At 42.5% G+C, this 25,452-nt stretch overlaps 1 protein-coding gene across 2 annotated transcripts; it reads right to left on the bottom strand.

The window, feature by feature from the left end:
* Nucleotides 1-1,590: 1,590 nt before the first annotated feature.
* On the bottom strand, nucleotides 1,591-16,789 carry mpz (myelin protein zero). 2 transcript variants are annotated; one of them, XM_079243996.1, is made up of 6 exons: nucleotides 16,595-16,789; nucleotides 15,003-15,169; nucleotides 12,966-13,179; nucleotides 12,300-12,429; nucleotides 11,769-11,811; nucleotides 1,591-5,444 (listed from the first exon to the last, which is right to left on the bottom strand). In XM_079243996.1, exons 1-6 carry the CDS (start codon nucleotides 16,638-16,640, stop codon nucleotides 5,403-5,405), a joined length of 642 nt encoding a protein of 213 aa, XP_079100122.1. In that variant the 5' UTR covers nucleotides 16,641-16,789; the 3' UTR covers nucleotides 1,591-5,402. The 2 variants fall into 2 exon arrangements, with proteins under 2 accessions (XP_079100122.1, XP_079100121.1); XM_079243995.1 differs by having other exon boundaries at nucleotides 1,591-5,134.
* Between the last annotated feature and the right edge of the window lie 8,663 nt (nucleotides 16,790-25,452).

Here is a 25,452-nt window from a genome sequence, read left to right as displayed (position 1 = left end):
GCTGTTTGACAATGTGAAGCTGCCGACATTTCACCCTTTGTTTACATGCTACATTACGTTTCTGCTTGCTGTATTTTGTGAGGAACCACATTTTGGTAGAAAGCCAGCTTTTAATTTTATTTCTTAAACGGACATCAGCTCTTTTACTTTACATCTGGTTGAATTGGTCTCCACACTGCGCCTTCTATGGCACAGAAGAAGTGCCTTAATTTTGGCACTTCTTCTGTGCCATACCCTTTCTGGTTACTTGCATATGCAAACATTCATTTTTAAGAAAGTGCGCAAACAGTGCTTTAAGAAAATGCAAAATACGCGAGGCAGCTATGATCAACATGCACCATGTAATCAAAAAGTATATTCTCAACCTACGAGATGCAGAACCTCCAAAATCAAGTGACAAAAGCAACACTATGCAGTTATTGTACTGGCTTATGTGACAATACTCTACTTAATGCAATCAGTGCAAAAGTGATCAAAGCTGTTGGTTGCATGGATTAATTGCTATATATATATATATATATATATATATATATATATATATATATATATATATATATATATATATCTGTGTGTGTGTGTGTGTATGGTGCAACTAATCCAAGCTTTTAGTTGCTTGGGTGGAGTACTATTAGAACAAATGAATTTATAATAAAATTCTTAAGATTTTCCAACACAGTAGGGATCAGTATCTGAAACTCTATGACAATGCCTCAAGTAAAGTTTGAATACCTTGGTTAAGTGAAGTTGAATTTATTCTAACTAAAGTTTAAAAAGTTGTTTTAGCCCTAATAAAACTGGAAGAAAAATAACAAAACAAAACAAACAAAAAAAACTGTGGGCAAAACTTGATTTTATCCATATGTTCTGTTCTTTTGTGTGGGATTTTGTCAGTATGGCTTTCCTCCAAGCACCTCTAAATCCCATTTAGAGGTGCTTAAAACTTTTCTGTGTGGTTGTATTTTAAACAAAAACAAAAAAAAAAACTAAATTGAGTGAAAGTATTGCACAGCAATATTCCTCCACCAGCTGGGGATTCAGCCAGTTTAGCCGAGCAGGTGTGTGTGTGTGTGTGCATCAGCTAAAAACTGTGCTCTCACTGCGCTGAATATGAAGTAGAGTATTTCTGAAAAGGTCATGTATGCTCGGTGAACCCAACCTGCTCGTTAAGTCAGACAAAATTAAGCTTTTATGAAAATTATACCTCATTTTGTCACCTTGTAAAATCTGAAAAGGTTGTAAATGCTTGCCAAACATTTATTCTGAATTCAACATCTTTTGGTAGTTCAGCGGCAAAGGGCACGATAAGTGGGACTCTTAAGTTTATTTATTCCCAAACCAAATTCACTTTTTGGCATTTAAAACCTTCGGATTTCATCCTTCAAAATGTCCTTATTGCGCAAGCACAAGTATTCGGATACAGTTAAGGCTCTTTTATAATTAGCTGTACTCTCATGCCAGCCGTCAGTGTATTCAAATGGTGGGCTCGTATGAAACGTTCAAGACGGTGTGTGTTGGCAGAGCCACTGGGGACAGATTTACATAACGCTCAGGATTCAGATCTAAAAGAAAGAAACTGCACGCACTTTCAGCTGGGTTTACTTTGCCTTCTGTTGACAACAGCTGGGCTTGCGGCTTTTTATTTTTTATTTATGTTCCCTTTACAACATATTATACAGACTCAACAGAAGTTATTATTGCTCTAGAATTATCACAAGCATTAAAATAAATGTAAAAAAGAAAAAAAGGAAATGTAAGAAGCTCCAGTCAGTTTAAATGAAGGAATATTAATGTGCAACTATGACTAATACAGTTCATAATACATACAAACAAAACATTTTAAAAGGCATTTTAATGCTGCTTGTCTTATGTCAGGTGTCTGTGTGGCTTTGCTGAAAAAGAAGAAAACATTCAAACTAATCCATTTGACTGGATAGTTAAACAGCGACTAGTGAAACAGATGTCCAGTTTTAAAGATGTGGATTTTAGCACCTCCGTTCCTGTTCTGGATTTTAAAGAAGCATTCAAGTCTTCACTATCCACCCTGCACATCAAGCTCGCAGATCGAAATCCATCTTTGGCTCAGGGTTGGGGAAGGCGCACCTTTAAAAGAAAGCTCTAGGGAACAAGCGGACTATCTGTAGTGATACATATGGATTTTTGCCTGTTCTTAACACACCAGATAAGTCTCTTCTTCCATAAGCTTTCTCCCACAGCAAGTACCTTCCCCCATGTTGTTTTTTTTTCTCCCCAGCCGCATCATGCTGAATCCAAGGCTTACCCCTCCTCGTCTCTCTGCACAGCAACCTCAATTTTCCTCCATCTTGGAATAAAATGCACCCAAGAGACAGCCACACAGTACCTTCCATAACACATAAGGTCAGAAATATAATAGCTGATTCTATAGAAGGCAATTACATTTTCTTTCCTGCCTTGGTGAACATGTTCTGCACGTGTTTACTTGTACACATGTAAAAAATGTCTCAAAAACCACTATTTGCCTTGCTTAAGGTGACATAATGCTATTTTTTTTAGCTTTGTATCAAATCTTGTTTTTTTTTTTTTTTCTCGTTTTTTTAAACACTTAAACTGGAAACACATATACATAAAACATGGAAACTGGAAACGAGCGAGCTAGATCTTTTAAGTTTCCGTTTGGCGTCTTCAGTGCAGACTTTCCTTTGCCAGTAGGGTGCAGAGAAGAGCATTTTGGAGTTTCAACCAGCAAAAAAACAAGACAGTAAAGGGCTGTAGAAGGCGGGAAGACGGGCTGGAGAGAGGAAATGCCTCAGGGATATTTGAAGGGCAAGCGGGAGGACGTTTGTCGATCACTAGCAAAGACGGAGGGCGGGGAGAGAGAGGTGTCTGCCACCAAGTTTGAAAAGGAACAGAGTGAAGAGGAGGAAGAAGTGGAAGTACAGAAGAGAGAGAAGCAGAGCATAGAGCTGTAGGCCTGGCAGTCAGATAAGGAGAGGCTTAAAGACTGGATTGGATTGTGTAGAGGCCTTTTCTGTGGGGGAATAATGCAGTGCAGACTCAGTAGACGGACAGAAGAGGAAGAGATAAAGGAAGCCAAAGACGTAAGGACAGAGAGAACGAAACAGGGGGCTTTAAGGAAGAAGATGATCCCCAAGATGGAGGCAGAGATGAAGAGTGAATAACAGAGAAGTTGGAGACGGTAAGGGCTGCAGGGAGGGAGATGTGAAGAGAGATATCTTGTTACCAGCACACACTAAAATAATTAGCCCTTGGTTGGCTTGGAGAAACGTGCTAGCAGATTAACTGGACCTAAAATAACCCAGAAGCTGCACCTCTTCCCGGTAAGCCCGTTTGTCCGACTCCACACAGTGTCCGCAAGCACTCAGAGGCCTTGACATCATTCCAGGTTGTCAGTCATTTGGCCGTCAAGTCAACAGCGGACAGCCTCATCCACTCAGGCACAAACAGCAGAGAAGTTAGCTCCCCCCCCCCCACCATACACACACATACACTCTCTCTCCTGTTGGCTGAAAAATGTGCAGCTGTTACAGTAAGCCCATACGTTCTTATAGGACCAGAAATAGCCCCCTTTAGCCTGGGCAGGGACACAGCGACAACCTCCATTAGCTCAAATGTGAGAGGATTGAATCACCTCCGAGCTCCGGGGCTTGAACTTCTATCTACGCTGGCTGAGAGCCGGAATCATATTTCTCTCTAACTATCACTCTCCCTCTCTGTTTTCCTCTATCTGAAGTCCAGAGTGCGCTCACAGCTCCGCTCACTGCGAGTGATTGAGTCGTAAACATTAAGAAGGAAGATTCAAGGGAGTCTAAACACACGGGGATATCTTTTAGGTTCCTCTTAAGGAAGTTATGTGCGTAGTTAGGCCTTAAACACTTTTACCGTTTGCCCAATGAGTGCATACAGGGTCTCCGATGAGGCGTTGTAAAAATTATTTGACACTGTTGCCAGTGATATAGTAGGACTGTTCTTACAGCCAGTGCTGCCTTGAAAGAGTAGAGATAATGGGAAATAATGGGGGTTGCATCAGGCTGGGCAGAAAAGGAGGGAGCAGACTAGAGGAGTGGAGGCAGTCATGGAGAAGTCAGACCTTTATCTACAGGAGGAAGAAGAGAAGGGAAGGGAAGCAGGAAAAGAAGAGAAACAGGATAGAGCAGTTAGCATATAAATCACTTTTTGTAATATGAATTAACAAGAAAGGCAGGAAATTCACAGTGAGGGGAGGAGGAAATGGAATAGGAGAGGAAAAAAAGAATGAAGATCAGTTTGAGGAGAGAAAGCTGGAGTTTGACACATCGCCTCTGAAAAAAAAAAAAGCAAATTGGCTTGTCCCTGCAGCCGGGGATTCGTGATGCGTATCGGGCGCACTTAGAGAGGGTTTTTTCGCTGGATAGGATCACAATGAAAGGAACCAGAGAGCCAAAACCCAGGGAGCAGCTTTTTAGATTTTGTTATCAAGCCCAGACGTCCTAGGGTCTCGCTTCAAATGGCATATCTTATGACCTAACAAAAGCGGTCGGGTGCCGGCTGCTGTAAGAGATTATCTCGACATCTTAGATCTCGGCCCACATACAGTAACCGTGTCTACAGTTTGTGACAAGAACAGATATGGTTTGACTCATTTATTCGGGGACTCAGGTTGGCGTTGTGGTGGGTGTGAAGTTGGTTTGTGGTTTAACTCTCCTGCTGTTTCCTCAGTAGACTTCCCACTCTCTTATCCTCCATGGCGCCCCCCTCCTTCCCCTGTGGTGGTCTGTTATTTGAAGGTGAGCTGATTGGCGAGGCGGGAGAGGAGGCCAAGCGGCTTAGACCTCCCCATCCGTCCCTCACCGTTGGACCCCTCCTCCCCATTTTGGCGGGTCAGCTCCAGCTCAATAGTCATCAGTACCCTGCCTGAGCCCTCCTCCCCATCTCCCCCCACCCTTTCTGTCTGTTTGACTACAGTTTGCTGTTGCGACTTCTGCTGCTTGGGCTCAGCCTTTGCCGCCACCGCCTGGCGCACGGGCTGGAGCAGCCGGCCGGCAAGCCCGCCCCAGCCCCTCCCCGTATCCTATTTCTTATCCTTGCGTGACTCCTGCTTCTTCTTTTCCGAGGCGGCTGCCTTCACCTTGGACGGGTCGGTGGGAGGCGCGGGGCCCTGTGGGGGGAGGAGGGAGAGGGGGTCGGGGGGAGAACAGGGGAGGAGAGTCACTTCAGGAGGAAAGGAGCGTAAGGGAAAGAGATAGAGACAGGGTGAGGCCAAAGGAGAGGGCGGGCGTGTTAGAGGTGAGAAAATGAGATGGAATTATCAGGATGGGTAGCGCTGTGTGAAGAGGAGAGAAAAACACATTTAGATGGAGGAAGAGGAGGAGGGAGTCAGACATGCAGTGAAAAGAGGCAATTGAGCAGGTAGAGACACATTCCCTTCAGGGGAGGGGGTAGCAAGTAAGGGGGGGCGGTGTCCAGAGCTGTAAGGGGGTGACAAAACAGGTAACCATGCGTTAGGATGGGACACAGTGGCAGGAAGGCTCCATATACCTGTGACAACTGATTGGCAAATGATCAATAACACACTCATACACACACAGAAGCTACACTGGAATAAATTACTTGTGAGTCCTTTGGTTTCAATAATATTGCAGTAAAATCCATAATGTAAAATAAATAAATAAATAACACATGTGAGTGCAAGATGGCAATAACAAGAGACTCTATCTGACACCAAGCTACATTTTTATGTCTGCAGGCAACCAAACAGCATCCTACAGGTAGAATTTAAGTGAGATGGCTGCCCTTTCGGAGGTTCACAAAGATGCTGCTACAGCATTATTTGTGACTGGCTGAATGAAACACTTGATTAACCATGATATGCCCCTTGTCCAATCATCAGCCAAGGATTTTCTCACGAAGCCTACCCTTTTCCAAACATGTTAGACATCCCAGATGGTTCAGTCACAAACCATCTGCTTCCCCTGATTGAAAGGAAAAGTCATGAGTGTGAATAAATTTGAAAACAAGTGTTTACAGATGTCTGAAATGTTGTTGCATTGTGTTTACTGTTGTAAATTTCAGTCATTAAATCCGAATGTAACTGAGATCTGTAATTGAATAATGTTTTATAACTTCAATACTGTGAAAACAATAGCCATATTTAACACAATAAAAAGTTTTCAACACTTAAGTTTTCATGTTCTCTTAACCTCAGATTCAGTTATACTTTTAGTCAATTATACAAAAAAACATACAAACATACATGTGATGTGTTAATATAAGTGCAGAATAAAAAAATTGTTTATTTCCCTAGGGATGGAAATGTTTGGCAGATTTTGACCCCAACATGATTAAATTTAGCTTGCAAATCACCAACAAATCCATGTATACTGAGTGTAATACTAGCTATATAAGTTTTAAAGCTATAAAAATGAATAAACAATGGTTGACATGGATATTTGAATTCCATTTTTTAGTTTTATGCAAAAATAAATACTGGGATACCAATAACCTAGTTGTTGACATCCACATACACATGTTTATTTTAAATTATTATGTGTTTGTGTGTGTTTTGATATTGTCTTTTGAGATTTTATTTTGTCTACATAAATCTAGGAAAGGTCTTTGCCTTGTTCTTAGTTAGGTTGTGTTGGAATTGTCCATTTAAGGAAATATAGCTATCTACTAAAGTTAGCTAGTTTCAGTACAGTTAAAAATTCCACTTGTGACTGTGTGCAGTACACAGCACACTAAAAACCTTGTTATACAGCAGCTAAAATGAATAGATTCTGTTTAAAACATTTGTCATAATGGATATTGCAGCCTGGTGCTAGCAGCTACAGAGTCAGCAGTGACGTAGTTAGCAGCTATGGTGCTAGCAGCTATAGCTAGCTGCTATGAAGCTAGCAGCTAGTTAGCACGTATCAAAATAACATGCGAACACCAACATCTACTTCTCGTTATTGCAGTTTTTTCACCTGTCAACTTGACCTCTACAGACATTTAGCTAGATTCCTCCCTTGTTTGTGTCATGTGATATTTTTCAATTAATATTTCAGAAAAACTTTAATTTCTGAACTTTAGATGTTCAGTCTAAACCATCAAATTTCATTCCTTGAGGGCAACTGTCCTGTAAGTTTCCGTTGTGTCCCTGCTTCAACACGTGTTTCAAGTCAAATGGATGATCAGCTTCAATCTTTTAACTTCCTCATAATGAAACATTATATTTACTTAGGTGTGTTGGAGCAGGAAAACAACAATAACCTGCAGGATTGAGGCCATCAATGACCAGAATTTAACACCTGTGGTGTTTTGAACAGTAACCATCCAAATAATACACAAAAACAGAGCTCACTTATAAATTATTTGAATGAGACTCTATTTAATTTATATATACGCTTATATAATGTCCATGCTTCAGGTGCTTTTGCACACACATTTGTTTCAAAACTTTAGTCAGTGTTGTGAAGCGATAAAGCTGTTAAAACATTTTTTCCAACCAAAGACAGCCAACTTGGACCGTCTGTCATCTTAGATTTACTGTGTATCCCTCTTGTGTATAATTATAAATCACCACCACATTGTAGTAGTGACTGAAATGCATCAGTAGCTGACTGCCATGATCCTCATTGACTCCTCTGTGTAGCATATACCATTTACTGTGGTAGGAGAGCGAGTTAATGATTGGGGAATATGAACTCAGCCCTGGATATCTTCTACTATATGAACTAGTCTGATAAAAAAAAAAATAGGATTTTGCAGTCCATGAGTTTCTGAAGATGTTCACACATGAACAAATACGTCATCAGAGAGTAAGCCAACAGGAGGATGAAAAATCCACAATCGTATCCTCTTAGCTGTCACTAGGAGATTGAGATTTGTCTTGGGTGTAACCATGGGGACGGTCACTCCAACAAGACCTCAGGTTAATCACAACTATTATTAATGGCCATAAACTCTAAAGTGCAAGTAATTTCACAACTAACTTGAATGAAATCTGCCACTATCTCCATCACAACAGAAGAATCTCTTCTGGGCGTTTTCAAGAAGTTAAACCCAGTTCAGCTGATTTGACTCAACCTATGCTGGATACTATGACCTGGATAAATGACAATTTTCACAGACATGAATATTCTGGTTTCTGATATTCCATATAAATCAGAAATATGATAAAGTTCCAGATAAGACTCCTAACCAAGATAAAAATGTGCATGTAACTACATTGAGTGTTTTATAACATTTAAATCACATTTGGGAACAATGTGCATTATGTAACTAAGCTACTTGAAGCATAAATCTTTATAAATCTTGCATAGAAAGAAACAGTATCACAAACATAACTGGGGCTTTGGTCAGGGACAGACTTCCTTTACCGGCTTTGTACTGTTTATTGCTAAAACATCTGTACAGTCTTCAAATATTATTTTAACCTCTACTTATATAATACAGCCACTCACTCCCACTCATTCTGAAAACTGTCTGAGTAATGTAAAAACATATACAAGAAGAAATCTATAAAAGGAAGGGCCAGAAAAAAAGTAGAAAACTCAAGCAATGCTTTGCTTGAGAACAACAAATCCATAAGGAAGGGCTGGCCCAGGTGGAGGTAGGGTCAGAGCTACACTTAACCTTACAATAGATGTACTCCAAAGCATTAACCTGTGAGTTAACCTATTGAAAAGTACCACAAGTGCATGATAATACTCTAATGGAGCTTAATGAAACTTCACTCATATGTAAAGGTTCTACAATGCAGTACTCTTTTGCTCCTCCACAGGTTAAACTTCAGGTTCATATAGAACAGAGTGAACAGCAAAGCAAGCTGGATCTAAGGGTGGGAGACTGAAATAATTTGGCTGTAATACATCAGGTCGGTCAACAGTGGAAAGCCCACTGGAGGCTGTTTCTACCCACTGAAGCTCCAACTAATAATACCCCTCTGATTGCATTAGAAAATTTATCATTTTTAATTATGTACCATGCAATGACAGCACACACTCACGCAGCAATTGAGACACATGCTGCAGCTAACATCCGCCTCCAAGGGGATCTGCAAGGGCCATCCGGTATCATTATCTTCGATTATACTTACATTCTCTCATACATCATTGTATTGTTTACCATTATGAATCCCATGATGGGCTCAAGTTTGTGCTGCGGTGTTTTGCAGAGCTCCCACGCTAACGACAGTCCTGCTTCATAAACACGCCCCAGCCTGCTTAAGCAGAATGCAGAACCACCTTCCTAACAGGGGAGCAGCGCACACTTCAAAGGAAACGTGGGTACAGTGGAGAAATAGGAGGGGGGAACAGCAAAGGAGGTAGATAGGTAGGCAAGTGGCTGCATCCCCTGCTGCATACTAAAACGAGAAGGTTGACAGGTGAGGAGGGAGATTGAGAGGTAGATGAAGAGTGAGAGGTAGTGATTTTCTGTCCGGAACCAAAGCTGATCAGAACCCAGAGGACCTGGAGAGGAGAGTTAGGCATGGATGGTGATAAACAGAATGGAAAAAGAAGAGGAAAGAAAACGGGGGGGGGGGGGGGGGTTAGTCTAAAGAAAAAGGGGTTGCCTCTAATGGTCATCAAGGAAGTCGAAAGGCATGGAGAGACGGAGGGGTGTGTGTGGGGAAGGACAAGGTAGAGGAGGAGGATGCAACTGAGGAGAAGGAGACAGGGGACCGGATAAAAGGAATCTGAATGAGAGAGAGTGTGCGGGTGGGAGTGAGCTGAAGTGAAGTGGGAAGCAATTGGAGTAGTGAGTGTGAGGGGGCGGGGGAGGGTTTGGGGGGGGGGGAGTGGAGAGAAGAATGGGTGGGTTGTGTATGTGTGTGTGCGTGTATGTGCTCAGATCGATACAGACTGCACTCAATTATCATTCCAGTACAAAGTGTGTGTGTTCACTTCTGTGGGAGCCTTCTTATGTGTGTGTGTGTGTGTGTGTGTGTGTGTGTGTGTGTGTGTACAGTCTTCTTCCACAACTCCACCTAATGGGGAGTAGCACACACCACAGGGCTCCTCACCCACAGCCTTTTGGGTTGTTTTTTCTTCTTTGCAGTGCAAGCCCAGCAAACGGAGAGCAAGGAAGATGGTGAGGCTGATAGAATATTGTGTCCCGTCAGCAGCGCATCCTAATAAGGGCTATTTGATCAAACAACCACTTAAAGAAAATCCCAAGGCTCCTCTGTGTGCGGCGCAGCTTCAGGAAAGGAATCAGCTCAGAGGGAATAAAAAAAAAAAAAAAGAAAAAAAAAAGAAACAAATAAAGCATCGAGAGAGAATAGCTGCCTTTTTGCTCGATATTTTCATCCAAGCAGAGACTTGCAGGAGTGTAACTGTAAATGACAGCGTTGTCAAATATTTCAGTGTCCTTTTGGCGGTGAGTTATTTATTCATATATGCACTGTCACACGCCGCAGGCACTTGAGAGCAACTGACTGCAGCTCAAGAATAACCTGACAATCATACAACAGTAGAAAGGAAAAGAAGAAGACGGGGGAGGCAGAGGGGCTCCGTTGGGGGGATTGAGAGGGAGTGCTCTCATTTGAGGCGGGAGGAAGAGTTGGCCCTCGCCGGCATCTCCCCTTAAGTTTCTGCCACCAGTGCAAAATGGCGCTCTCACGAGCCCACCAACGCTGCTGCTTCATCTACCTGCGGCTAAATGACTCCCTGTCAAAGCAGCACCCTTTGATTCCCCTCTTAGATATCTTCTCTCTCATTTCAAAGCTAATATTTGATTGTGGAAAATGCCTTGAACTCAAATCCCAAGACTTCCTTGTTTTTTTTTTGTTGTTTTTCTTTTTTTTTTGTCTCATTATCAGCATGCTAGGCTTAGTCGATTACAATACACCCCCTGCTACCCTACAGCCCCCACATAACCACAGAGTAATCAAACAGAGCTTGCCCTGGTGGCTTGTATTCACAAAAGAATACAAGCCACCATAATGTCTGATTAATCCACCACTTGAGGCTATCGCACTCCCATGAGGAAGAGAAGAGAAAAAAAAAAAAAGTACCCCAAATCACTGGCGTGCAGCGGCGTAAAAAGCACAGATAACAGCCCAGACCATAAAAGACCCAGTGATTTTCATTTGACTCCTAGTGAGCAAAATCAGCAGCTCCTGTACATTCCCCGACTGTGAGCAAATCACAGCCTCTTTCAACACTGTAACGGCATTAACAACGTTAACCCGGCTCTGCCATTTCACAGCCACTGGTTTGATTTTTTGTTGTTTTTTTTTGACCCTGTGGCTGTTTACTGGTGCCACTCCTGAAGGGGAGAGTGAAGGAGGAGAGCGAGAGGGCCACGAGAGGAAGAGGTGGAACGACTTTAAAGCACCTCGAACGCTGAGACAGCACAAGAATTTGAACAGCTTGAACACTGTTATTAGAGCTCACGGGGCAGCGTTTGAATGACATGTTATTTTGTCGTTGATAAGTCGCTGCGAGGAGGAGTCGGATAAGTGTGAGGGCATACTGGCGCTGCCTGGACTGGCATTGGGGGAATGCGATTATGAAAACTGTGTCGCCACGCGCTGTCAGGACGTGTGCTATTGTGCGGGGCTGTGGCGCTAAAGAAGAGATGAATATTCTCCCTGACAACGTGTTTCCTGAGCACAAAACGCGGAACGCTGTTGTAATCTCTCCAAAAAAGGATGTCATTTTCACCGTTAACTCCTGCAAATGACAGCAAACCAATCTGTTGCATCTGGCGTTGTTGACTGGATGCATGTGGCTGAATGTGTGAGGAATAGGATGGAAAAGAAAGAGGAGGATGAAGAGGAAGGGGGTGTGGAGGATACTTGCCTGTCTCTGCTGTGATCCCTCTTTCTTTTTCTTGCCATGTTTGCTGAAGGGGACAAAAAGAAAGACAATGTCAGGATGTCGAATCCATCTCTCCCTCCAGTGGTCACAGGGCAGCATTGCCTGCCAGCTATCATCAAGAGAACATCATCTTAATCTACTGGCTCTGTCTCGAACACGGCCCCCCCAGGTGCTGTATGTGTTAAGGTTGGAAAGGTATGAGCGAGATGAAGGACCCATCATCTTCAGGATGGAGTGGATTATCCACCCTGAGACCATCTCTTTAAATCATCCGTTTTTTAGCAACGCCGTGCTTTTTTGCTGATTAAATCTAACAGAGAGATTATTATCTCTTTCCAGTTGGCTTCATTCAAACCTAAACCTCGCAGACTTGACTGAATTAAATCGTGGCACGGCCGCTATGCCCGCTTGGCGACGCAGGTGTCGGTGCCAGGGATGGGCTCCGGCTGCTGCTCCAGTCCCTGGCAGAGACCCCACTGGCAGAGAGCCGGCGACTTCAGGCCGGGCACTGACCTGACGTTGAGGCTGAAGACGCGGCGTGCCACCAGGAACCTCATCAGGTAGTAGATGACCACAATGAGCACCAGCAGGCCCAGCACCACCCCGATGATGGCTCCCGTGATCACGCCAGCCTGAATCGGTACTGCAGGTGGAGAAACAGGAAGAAAGAAGACAAAGGAGGGTTAGGGGGGGGTGACAAAAGCAACGTAGAGCAACAGGCAGAGGACAAGAGAAAGAAAAAAGATGGAGGAACAAAACAAGAATGGAAGAGAAGTTGAAACGAAGTAAAAACCTGACGAGCAAAATGTAAAGAAAGATGTAGGATGTAAATACATTTGAGGTAGAGATGGAGCGGAAGAGAGAAGAGGAGGAAGGTCACGGAGGAGGAAAGTTGGGAAGGAACAGAGAAATGGGAGGATGAGATGAGAAGAAGAATAACTTAATGGGAAGACGTGATAGATATCTACAAAAAGAAAGATAAATTACTTCCCGGTTTCATTAACAGAAGGTGAAAAGTCTGCTAAATGTGGTCCGACTTACAAACTCCCGTTCTGGTGGACAGTGAGCTCCGAAACCACCTCTGTGATTAACACCTGAAAACTTTTGTGTTGTGATTAAAAAAAAAAAATTGCATGGGGAATAAGATTTGTTTTTGTGACGGGTCTCTTCTCGTCTCACCTTTCTCAAACACCAGCAGGCGGACGCTGGAGGGCCGCCCCACTATGTCAGGTGGGTTCTTGGCATCGCAGGTAAAGGTGCCGTTATCGCTGAACTCCAGGTTTTTCAGCAGGATGGAGCCGTCTCGGCGGTTTGGGTTGCCCACAAACTCCAGCCTGTCCCTGAAGGGGCCCTTGTTGTCGGGGTAAGGCTTGCCACCGGTGTAGTGGAAGATCTGCGAAGAAAAACAGAAGGGACATTGTGCTGTTTATGCACAACATGACACTATCAGGACAAACTCTACTCTTAAATTGTTTAACAACAGGGTTTTAACTTCCCCTTTATTTCCGGCTGTGAATGAAATAAGCATTGAAATATGATGAAATCAGGTCATACTCAAAATTAGTCGTATTAGCTTCTGATTTAAAGCTGTAATAACCAATTTTCTGGCCATCTGGAGGCACCTGAAGCGAGCCGCAAACGCTCATTAACATCAACAAGTAGTTATGCTAACACGCAGGACGTTGGAACATTAGCATTGGATTGGAGCTGTATTTCTCGAGGCAAACACTGCGACTCAGTCACTCTCAGTCCTGATAGAAAACACTACATCAGCTCTCATTCTTGATGGCAAGAAGGCAAAAGAAATGATCTCCATTGAGGACTGATTTCTTCACACGTTGCATATGGCTTATGGTGCATATGGGCTGCTGTAGTTAAAGCCAATTTAGATATTCTTCCCTTCAGGATTTGCTTTTTATACAACCTGCAGATGAATAAATTTCCTTCCTAATATTCTGCAGTCATTCAACAACTTTTTTTTTCTCATCAGAAAGATGCTTTCTGCTGAAAAAGCCATTCTTAGCCCAGCAGCGGTGGAAAGATTGTTCACAAGCAACAAGGTCAAACCTGGTTTGAGTGTTTCTGAGCTCATTAGTCAGCGAGGCTTTTGATTGCTACTCATTGCAGCGGTCTTTTCACATGATATGAACGTGTCAGAAATCAAATACGACACTTTAAAAGGACAAATGCGCCATGAAAACTGATAGATGTATGAAACTGTAAATCTGCCCAGGCAGGGGAAAGAAATGAGCGACTCAAGATAAGCGAGAAGAGAGGAAAAAGAAAAGAAAAGACAAGTCAAGTTTCAAAGTGAGGGCACTGCGGGAGATAGATGAAGGTGAGGGAGGTGAGGTGAGGGGTTCGTAATGAGAGAGGAGGGGAGGGACAAAGACGGCAGGGCTGGAGAGGAGGAGATTAGGGGAGGTGGACAGAGGGAGGCGCAGTCAGGATGGGGAGATAGAGAGATTAGAGAGATGGCTGGGTGATAAGGGCAGGGAGAGTGAAATTAAAGAGCAGGAGGCTGGCGAGGACGCGGGAGGAGGGGAGATTAGGACGGAAAGTTTCTTCTTCTTAATAGAAAAATTGAGATATCTGTGTGTGATATGCACAAATTAATGTATTTATTGGATTTTCCTTTTATAAATATCACAATTTTAAGCCATTTTTAAGGCTTTTTAAGACTTTCTGCAATGACTAGAGATTCCTTAAATATCCTTTGACCAGATTTCTGTTCCCCTTTGTGTTGGAGATGCTAAAGACACAAAAACAGAAGACGCAGCCATTGTTTGCATGCCTCCGGATGAGCTTGTTGGCATTAAATGGGAGGACACAGCATAAGATTCTTATTCAGGCAAATAAAGGGGAAATGTAAGGATAAGCTCCCTCCTCTTGATCTGCCTCTCTACGAGGGATTTCAGCTGATAAATACTCCATTATTTCAACAACTTGTTGCTCTCTTTGTTTATTCTGCACATGTAGAGAAGACTAGGTTTATCTTCTTCACCGAAACAGCTGTGGCTTAAAGCGGCTCTGATGGAGGGGGGCGTAAAAAAAGGAATCAAACAGCAGCGTTGTACCATGTGAAACAATAGGTTTAAACACATTAAAATGACTTCATAGAGCTCACGCTGACTTCGTTTGCCTTTACTACGAATGGAGCAATCAGGATCTAGCTTTCAAGATTGTGTAATTCATGTGTGTGCGTTTGAGTATTACAGAGATGCTGTCCCGGGAGCCGTCGGGTCTGTATGTCCAGGAGAAGGTGACGTCCTCAGAGGTCCAGCGCCAGGAGAAGAAGGAGCAGGACAGCCGGATGTCCGAGCCCACCAGGGCATGGCGTTCCCAGCCGGTGTAAATCACTATGGCCTGGGACTGCTCAGGCACTGGGGGATACAAATCACACGTGCATTAATAAGATCTAAACATCATTTATCTTATCATTATCACTGCACTCATTAGAACGGAACTGGAGAGACGAGAATTGCAAGCAGCCTTGCAAACAGTCACACAGATATCTGCACAGGGTTCTGATGTAAACATATCGTGTAAATATGCTTAGTTTGCTACATTAACAGCTTTTTTTAAAGCCCTAATTTAATCACAGATGATATTAAGGAGTGCTTACGTGCACATTTATTAGTAAGCAGCTGAAAATCTATAATCTAAATTCCAAATAGTTAAACATGCACCCAGAAACACATTGACTAAATGTATATTTAGTGGTGTCAAATCAGCCATCGATCCCCACCTGCACTGGGTAATTACTTAGATTATTACGCTAATGTGTGTGTGAGTCTCTCAAACTCTAAGAGGAATGTAATTTTTTATATTAATATGAGTAATGTTGGCCTAATTATGCACACTGTTTAGGCTTGAATGATATTTAATGATTGAGGTTCATTTGGTTTTGGCTGGAAAAAGAAAAAAAAAAAAAGTCAATAGTTTACGTCCCTCGAAAATGCACTCAGCATCTTAAATGACTTGCTAAGCTCCAGGGAGGTGCACAACCCTGCCATTCAACAATATCTTTGGAGTATTGTTCACTTTCACATGTGAATGGGCCACCCCGGGTCAGCGTATCCCCACAGCTACAGTATATCAACACTAATGCCCCTCGGTCTCGCCGAGCTTTCTGCCTCTTTCAACAACCCACAGAGCAGAGTTCACTGCTTTCGCTGCGAGCACCCTTCAGCGGTAGAAAACCCCCGCACAACTTGTCAATGAAATCACGCTTGACATTTTTAATTAAAATTCTGACAAAACACATCTACAAATATCTGACAGGGAAGAAAAATACTGGCGGCTTGAGGGCAAAAACTCCCCCAACTCTGTTGAAAATCAGAATATTAGTTCTCTTTAACTTTTTAAACTTGAGCATAACCACTTTGGGCAAGCTACTATATTGAGGGGGGGGGGGGAGTAAAAATGAAGAATATTCTCTCTACAGGTGCACTATTGGCCTTTTACATGGAATCAATAAACCAAATGCCGAGATAGCAATTAAATGCTTCAGTTTAGTTTTAATCCCGTGTAGAGGGAGGTTTTAATTCAGTAGCAAAGCTATTAACCCTCCTTATTGTCACCAGGTTCATTAGTTTTCAGGTAAGCAATCAAGTAGAAAGCTCAAAGAGAGAAAAAAAATCTCTTTCTCAAATCCTTATTTAACCTTTAACCCCACATCAGTGGAAAGATAATTTATTTTCAGATGAATTTCAGCTTCGGCTTTTCTTTGATAACTCGTCGCAACAGAATGAAACAAAGAAAAATGAAAATTTAGCATCTCTTTCATTTTTTTTTTTTTTTTTTACCTATTCCCAGGAGGACAACCGACGCCAGCGCCAAAAACGTCAGCATGCTTTCTGGCTTCTGTGGAGCTCCCAAAAGACGGATGCTGCGGACCTGACAGCGACCCCACCGAGGAAGAGTCCCACTCTGTGGGGAGCGCGAGAGGAAGCAGGAGAAAGAAAGAGAAAAAGGAGAGTGGAGGGGTGCAGGATGCCAGGACAGAGGGCTTCAAAACTGGACAACAACAGAAAACCCACTGTCCCCTTGTTTATACCCAACCACACCCCTCATCCAGAGCCAGTCCGGCCCAGTCCACCCCTCTCCTCACACCCCTCACCCTCCCTTCTTATCTCTAATCATTTTCCCCACTCAAACACATTTGCACACATTATCATTTGAGGTGGGAGGTGAAAAGGACAGTAAGAGTCACCTGCTTTTGTACTGTAGCTGCTGAATTCATCGTGTAAACAATGAGCATCTTGGGGAGAATCTGCACAGTGTGTGACGCAGCATGTTAGATGAAGGCCTCATCGAGGGAATGAATGATGATAAACACATGGAGTGCAGGTGAAAGGTGTGAAAGGGAGTGCCATGTGCGTTTGCAATTTGTTTTATTTGCTCAGATTGTCACATATGGGAACGGTGGGAGGCTGGTTTACAGTGAGGCCGGAGGAGATCCTGCTCCGAGGTCAGTCCAGTGCTCTCTCCTCCATCTCCACGCCTCACCCCTCTTTCTCCTCTGCATGCACTTTCACCGGGTCTGAGGCCAGAGGCCCAAACAAAGCCCTGACTCTTTGCTCCCTGTCCTCCCTCTCTTCAGATTCCTGCCGTTTGCTGACGTCTAGCACAAGGAGACAATGGGGAGAAAAGGGGACAGGGGCTGACTCATGTTTGCCAGTCTGTCAATGGCGCTTTCTTCCTCTTCTTTTTTTTTTTTTTTTTTCCTCTTTCTCTTTCTCCCAGCCTCGTTGTCTCCTCCTGCTCAGACAAAGCTGTGCTTTCACAGCAAAGCGCCCACTCCTCACTTTTCTAGTTACACAGACAGAGAAACAGAGTAGGGAGAGACCTGCTATATATAGACGGGTTGATCTGAGGACAGGGCGAGATGCTCTGAGAGGCAGCAGCCGCTGATACAAGCGATGAGGGAGGAAGGAAGAGATAAGAGGCAGTGATGTGAATGAGCAGACATGCTGGAATTGAATTTCTGCAAAAGAGTCATTCCATCATCATGTTACACGCCATAAATATGCATTTATTTAGCTGCTGGCATGGTAATGGTGAATCTACAAGCAAATTAACAGCCTGAAGTTAGCCTCAGCAGATACACAAGCTGGATACACTCACATCAGGACTCCTTCTTCTTCTCCTCACAGGAGCGCATACATGATGAGACTAAAGAGGAGGCACTTAACAGAGATGTCCACTTCACTTTATTTTACCCAGAACCTCAAGTTCTCAGAGCTAAAATCAAGAGTCCCTTCAAAAATGCAGCTTTTGGCCAAGACGTCGGCTAATCCTTAAACAACAATCCCGCGTCTTCTTACATTTACATGAGACCACAGCATCAGTTTTTTTTCTCGCCACTTGTGACAAATTGTAGCAGCCCATTCATCTTAACACCTCAAATACCCCCGTTGATGGCTCAGCCGAACAAAACAGACCATCTGCCAACTTGCTGGCGCTTAAGCTTTGGCTTGAATATCTGAATCGCAACATCCTTAACAGTTGTGGCAGATCCTGCATTCAGGCCCTGGAGGAACAGGGGGATTCTTTATGAGTCTGGCAGGTGCAGAATGTGGCATGGACCCAAACTCGTCAGCACCGAGTGATGGTGGCAGCGCCGGAGCTTGGCAGAGAGAAACTGTATCACATATAGAGCGAAGGCCCCAATTCCTGTAGCTGGCAGTGATGTAGCACGCTAATGTCGGAGAGGGAGAGCTTATCTGCTGTTAAATTATACAGAAAGAGGTGGAGGAGATGGGGAGAAAGGTACCAGCAAGCGGAAACTTGATATGTGGAGCTATGTAGAAATTCCTGGTATAATTTTGCACAAGTCCTCTGAAGCGTTTTAGTGATGTTGAGGCAGACAAGGCTTCATATGAGCTGTCGTTGTTAGAGATGAGTGAATAGGCAAAGTACCTCAGGCTTCAGCTACTGTGCGAATGAAACCACCTCAGCTGTCTGCCCGCGTAACTCATCAAGCTTATTTTCACAGGTTTAGATGGTGGTCCCTGTTGCATTCAGCGAGGGCATGTCATTAGACACCCGTTAAAATCTGCAGAGCAGATTTTCTTGTGATTTTTTGTCATTTTCTTTGACAGAATTATTTGCAAAAGGATGAGGAAAAAAAAAAAAAAGGAAACATGGTAAGCACGCCTTCCAAGGACCAGGGATAATCATAGTCTGGGAATGCATCCCGAGCTGTAGATGTTAGAGGGGCTCTGTCGACTCCAGCCGTGTCTAATTTTTCTGCAGTATTTGAGTATGTTTGTCACAGCTGAGTGCAGCTCTGATCACAAAGCAGGCTGGCAGATGTTAAGAAGAGGAATGGAGAGCGCTATTGAGATGGGGATGCTTGAGGGCTTCTTGCCGGTTAAGATGGGGGGGCAGACAAAAGAAGACAGAGATGCACAGCACAGAGGCTGGCTCACACAAAGGTCATAAGACTAATGACTGTCAACAATGATCCGATGGAGTGCGCACTGCAATCTTACCCCCTTAAGCACGAGCCTCACAGCGTGGGCCAAAGCGAAGCACAGAGAAGTGGCGAAGAACAAGCTCTGCCATCATACACCCATCATAAAGTGGTTACAACTAGATCAACAGTTGTGCTGCAGGGGTTGAATAATCAAGTGAGACATTTCCATAACCAAACAAGGCAAATGAGCCATGGCAAGAAATTGACTGGAAAACTGTGAAAGAGTCAAGGTAGAAAAACATAAATACAGCAAAGGCATCAAGGTTTCTGAATCTGACCTGACTGACGAAAAGACTAGAATATGACAAAAAGTGTGCATTTAAGCAAGCAATTTTTTTTTTTTTTTTTTTTTGCAAAAAGAGTGGTCGGTAGTTACCCAACAGAAAAACCGGTGGAGAACACGCCAAAAGCCCACGAAAGCTGTGATCATAAATCAGATTTATTCCACCTACTGATTTCTGAACAGTCTTCAGGCAAAGCATTTGATTTTAATGTCATTGCCTTTAAAGTTATGCTTTAAAGCAGTGGTTCCCAAACCTGTCCTTTAGTACTACCAGGGCCGGATTAAAAGTGCACAGGTCCCGGGGCCCAGAGTGTTTCAGGGGCCCCCTTCCCCACCACAACATTGTGAAAATTGTGAATGATACACTGTGAAACGGCATTTGTAACATATCTTAGCCAACCAATAGAAATACACTAGACACTGTGGTGTAACTCTCTGGCTTTCATGTACATTTTGTTTCATGTCCAAACTGCTGGTTTTTGCCATACATGGGCCCTGGGCCTGTGCCCATAATGCTCATAGGATAATCCGGCCTTGAGTAACACCCTCCATGTTTTAGACGCAGCCCTTCAACACACCTGAATGAAATTAATGGGTTGTTACAAGGCTCCAAGTTCATTAATATGAATTTAGATGTGTTAGAGTAGTAACATGCCTCAAGACATGTGGTAGTACTTGAGGACCTGGATTGGGAACCACTGCTCTAAGTGGTTCCCAACCTATTTGGATTGAGGACCCCTTCCATGCAAATACTAAAAAGTGAAGGTCCCTCTGCCCACATCCAATACCGTGTTTTAGGTTTTCATTGGTAAGATTCTCACCATAAATGATGTATTCTGGCTGTCCTGTCCACCTCAACTGATTTCTATGTAAACATGCCTTCATTTCAATCCCACTGGCTCTGAATGGTCAAAGCATCGAGGGGTCATGGAGCACTGCTCTAAAGAACAAGAGTTTTAGTTGTAAATTATATCAGCAGTTTACAATAATCTGTTCAATTCACCATACTTGCACTTATAAGAGATGAAACTTGAGAAAATGATCATGATCATGTTTTTCCCACACATGTAAACTCATCAGCCTGGCAATTTAAAGCATAATATTTATTTCATCTAGGGATGGCAAACCTGCAGCTGTTTGGAGGTAAAGTACCATTAACTTTATCTCCATCCAGCTGTGAAGAAAACTTGAGGTAAACTTCTGAAATGTTTTTATAGAAATGTGCATGAAAGGAGCCTCTTTCCCTTTTTCTTGTTAAACCACATGGAGCGAGTCAGATAGACTGCAAAGGAGGTGTTATTAGAAAGTGGTGTATCAGAAAATGTGTCTATAAAGAAGTTATTTCTTTTATTTAAACAGGATTTCTGCAGATAAAATCACAGAGTGCTTTACAATAAAGAAATCCATGCAAAGAACAAAACAGGGGAATTAATAAGACACAATGCATGCAGCAGATAAAACAAATTAGATTTAAATAAAAGGATTAACTCCAGCAACACAAGTTCAGCCACTGGCAATCCTAAACAAGTTGGTTGAGCCGAGACTTCAAGCTGTCCGCATATCTGCAGCTCTAATGCTCGCTGGAGGGCCATCAAAGGTTTGGGGGCAGAGGAAGCAAAGGCTCTGTCCGTGCAGGTCTGCAGGCAAGTGCATGGGACAGCAGGCTTCAGTTATTAGATGTGAGAGAGGTGGTGTGGATGTGGATGAAGGTCAGTGAGATATGTGGGTGCTTGTCTTTGTATGCGACGGTGAGTGTTTGAGCCAAGTCCTGAAGGAAACCAGCGCACTGACCAGGGTTAGTGACATTGGTGATGTGTTTGACCTGCTGAGAAGTCCATCAGCTGCAGCATTACGACGGCATCACAAGAGGTGAGGGACCAGATGGAAGCAGAGCGCTGCAGTTGTCAATGCAGGATGAGATAAAAGCATGAACGAGTGTCTGTGTGTAAACCTGAGCTTACTGGAAAAACCCGTTACTGGAAAACATTTGAGGCAGTGTTCAGCCTTTTTTGAGCCAAGGCACACCTTTTTTCACTTAAAACTCACACGACACACCACAAACCAAGATGTTTAATATATATATATATATATACATATATATATATATATATATATATTTTTTTTTTTTTCTTTAAAGCCCATATTAGTAATAAAGTTATCTTGTCAGAGCGTCTTAAATAGAAATAAGACAAACACAAGAAAAAGGAATTTTATTATCTTTCTGGGCCTCTTTGAATGAACACTTTGCTGCTTATTAGACCAATCAGGTGAAATTTGATCATCTCTCAGGGCACACCTGGTGATCTCTCATGGCACACTAGTGTGCCATGGCACAGTGGTTGAAAAACACTGATTTGAGCAATATTTGATGTATCACTGTGTTTCTTAGCCTTGAAGAAAATGGGTGGCAAAAGCCCAAAAATTTGTCTTATATTTTAAGAACCATGCGATCTGGAGGGATATATTATATTAGAAGTGAATATAATATGGAAGAATATGCAGAGAAAAAAGTAATAAACAGAGTAATATCTGCTTAACGGACGAATCTTCACAGATCAGTTTCAACTCGACATTTTTATTAATGAAAGTAAGTGTCGGCCATGTTTGATGTGTTTTGTCTAGAGTGGCTTGCATTGAGCCTTTCCACCTGCCTTTATGTTTTCTACTATTTCTTTTGGTAAAATGAGTGAAGATTTTATGCAAAGCAAAAAAAAAAAAAAAAATGATGTCAGCATTAATGTTTAGTCTTTTATTTTGTTTTTCTACTTTAAAAATGAGCTTTCCCAAGAAGAAGAAACCTATGGATATAAGGCTTCTCTTGACACAGGAGTATTGTTCTTGATTCCTTCATTTGTTTATTCATAGATATTAACGCTAGAAACGACAGAGGGAACAAGGGAAGGAGGAGAATGAGAAGAAGAGAGGAGGAATGAAAGAGAACAAGAAAAGAGAGAGAAGACAGAAAGCGACAACAAACAAAGCCTGAACAGAAAAACCAGACGACCACCTGTAAAGAAATTTAGCAGAAAACATCGTCGTATAACCATCTACAGTTTCTTTAACATGTGAAACTGATGGGAACACAACCTTCTTTATTGGCTTTTTAACACCAAATTCTCTGCTGATTGTAATAAAATCACTGACGATTTCATCAAAATGCTGGTAAACAAAACAAAAATGAATGCAGAAACATCTGTATTGCACGCTTCCTCGTCACTGCAGCTGCACAGACAAAAATATCTGAATTTCCTCCCCTTCATTTCACCTTTTCAATTGCAGCTTACCAGATGCAGCGACATGATGCTGGCACAATATAATGCCAGCTTTTCCAAATAATCAGCGTCCTCCACTGAACTCATTCGCAGTTTCAACTTCTAATCATGATGAGGAGAGAGGAGGATCCCGCCCCGCCACGCTGCAGTTTATTAGACTGAGAGAGCCCTAAAAGTATTTTCAGACATGAAATTCAGGTCAAGGCGCTGCATAAAACATGTTATCCATGTTCAGATTTTTGGAGCTTCGTTACAGGAAACTCAAACTGACAACATCCACCATGAGCACAGGCCGTTTCTCTGCACTGTGGCTCATTGGGTATTTTCTTCCACGCTTCACTTTGACATCCAGAGGCCAAGCAGAGGTGAACACACAAAAGAGGTGGTTTAGATGATTTTTACTTCATGTAAAAAGGCTGATTTGCAGATTTCTATTTTGTGGCCGCTTAAAAGAGAAGCATTATGGGAATTTTTTTTTACAGTCTTTTCCATTAGAAGTGGAGTATTCCTGCACTGAAAGAAAAGGATGGCAGTGGAGGTTTTTTACATTGGGATGAAAGAGACGTCAGTCTTCTCCTTACTGTCCTTGGAAAAGATTTCATCTCACCAACTCTGTTGATACAACTGACGAAGGTGAGCTCTGACAGACTGATTGATGCCTCATTCAGTCAATTACTCGGCAACAATTTCTGAAAACGCTTGTCTTTTCCCAAAAAAAAAAAAAGAGTTGGCACAGAAAGTTTAAATACGAACATCTGTGACGTCAGGTAGTGAAAAGCAACACTGACAACAAACAACAGTGAAATAACACATTCGAATTTGCGTATGAAGCACAAATACATCAGAAATTTGCTTAAATCTGCTAAATATTTCTTTTTTGATTAGCACAGCTTTCTCAACCATCGTCACCTGCAGCGTTGCCATCAGTGTTCACCGTTTGCAGCCTATTAGCATCACAATGACAAGCGTTCCCTTTCCGCTCAAAACTAAGTACTGCAGGTGATAAAAGATGTTAATGCATCGCCAAGAGTGTACGAGCTTATACTGCAACCGGAACATTAAGCAATTAGAGGGTTTTCAAAAGTTTGTAGCTTTTAATTTAAAAAAAAAATCATATTTAGACAGCTGTAGCATTTCTATCAACCAGCTTCTGAAGGTACAATGTGGTGTCTGAGCTCAGTCCTGTGGGGCCTCCACAGAGGCAAGGAGAGTTTGGAGAACAAGTCAAACCCACAAATCGTGGAGTTTTCTCCAGACTGTTAACGGAGGAGGCTGTAGCTGAGGAGGAATCAGTCATCTGCCAAACTGAAAGTTGGTGGTTTGATTCCAGGCGTCCCCTGATGTGTAAGTGGAACACTGACCGCCGCGCAACGCCTCCCGACGTGTCTGTCAGGGCATGAATGTGTGTGATGGAGCAAAGCACTTAGGGTATAAAATACAGAAGTGCTGAAGAGGTGAATGTGGCATTAGTGTGAAAGTGCTTTGAGTGGTCAAGATGGCAAGAACAGACTAACTACAGTCCATTTATGGTTGTTGAACTATTTTTCCAGTGTTCCTTTCTTCTCAAGGTCTAACCTTGCCACCTTCTTTCATTGCTCTGTGCTCCAGATGAGCAGCAACATCTGCAGCTGAATATACTGTCTGACTCTGAGCTCCAGTTTCTTTACTGGAACAGATATTATGGCTCAGCATTCACTCCTCCCCAGACCTCAGCCAAACTAGATTCCCATCTCAGGCCAGCGCCGACCACTGCAGACCAGTAATATTCTACAACAGCTGCAGATGTATGTTGTGTGACTCTGTAGTTAGGCCATTGTCTTCTCTTTTAAATTGTTATTTTCAGAGAACAGAACCCAAATTTTCTAACTACTATTTACAACCTACTGCTAAAAAGTGCAGTTTTCAATAAAATAATCAATGTTTTTCACCCAATCCACCTCTGTCATTAACGTTTCACAGTAAAACCGAACAAGTTGGCTTTATACAAAAACAAAAATAAATATGCAAACCAGTTGCCTCAAAATAATTACATTTTTGTGAACTTGAGCAACTGGAATGATGCGAGTTTGTAGAAATTAAATTAACTTGATTCATCGTAGCTTGATGCAAGTATGAAAGGTTGCTGAGGAAAATTGATGTGAGAAATTCCACAAAAAGTTTCTCTTTTTCATTTTTAACACACATATCCTCTTTCTTATAGTAATTGATTAACCAAAATTGTTCTTGTTTTGCAGCAAAAACTTTACGTGAAAGTGTTTGTTTATGGCTAAGCTAACATCAGAGCAGCCGTCTCCAACGCGGTGCAGCAGCTGCCTGGATGATTGTTGTTAAATACAAACATCCCCAGTAGTTTCAGAGTAGTTTTATTTTAATATATTAAATTATAAACATTTAAATATTAAATTAATCAATATTTCTATTTTTTTTTCAAATATTAAATTGATATTAATATCAAATATAGACTTCTTCTCTGAGGGGCCGGTTCCAAGTTCGGATAAATGCAGGACCGGATGCCCATCTGGCGAAAAAACGTGCTAATTCACGCGAGCGATGATGGCGACCCCTTTGAAGAGACAAGCCGTAAGAGAAACATCATTAATAATAAATACATTTAATAAAATGTTTAAG

The sequence above is a fragment of the Telmatherina bonti genome (genome assembly GCF_933228915.1).
Source record: "Telmatherina bonti genome assembly, chromosome: 7".
In the NCBI taxonomy this organism is placed as follows: domain Eukaryota; kingdom Metazoa; phylum Chordata; class Actinopteri; order Atheriniformes; family Telmatherinidae; genus Telmatherina; species Telmatherina bonti.
The sequence above is the reverse complement of the archived record's forward strand: the minus strand, read 5'-3'. Positions and strand labels throughout refer to the sequence as shown.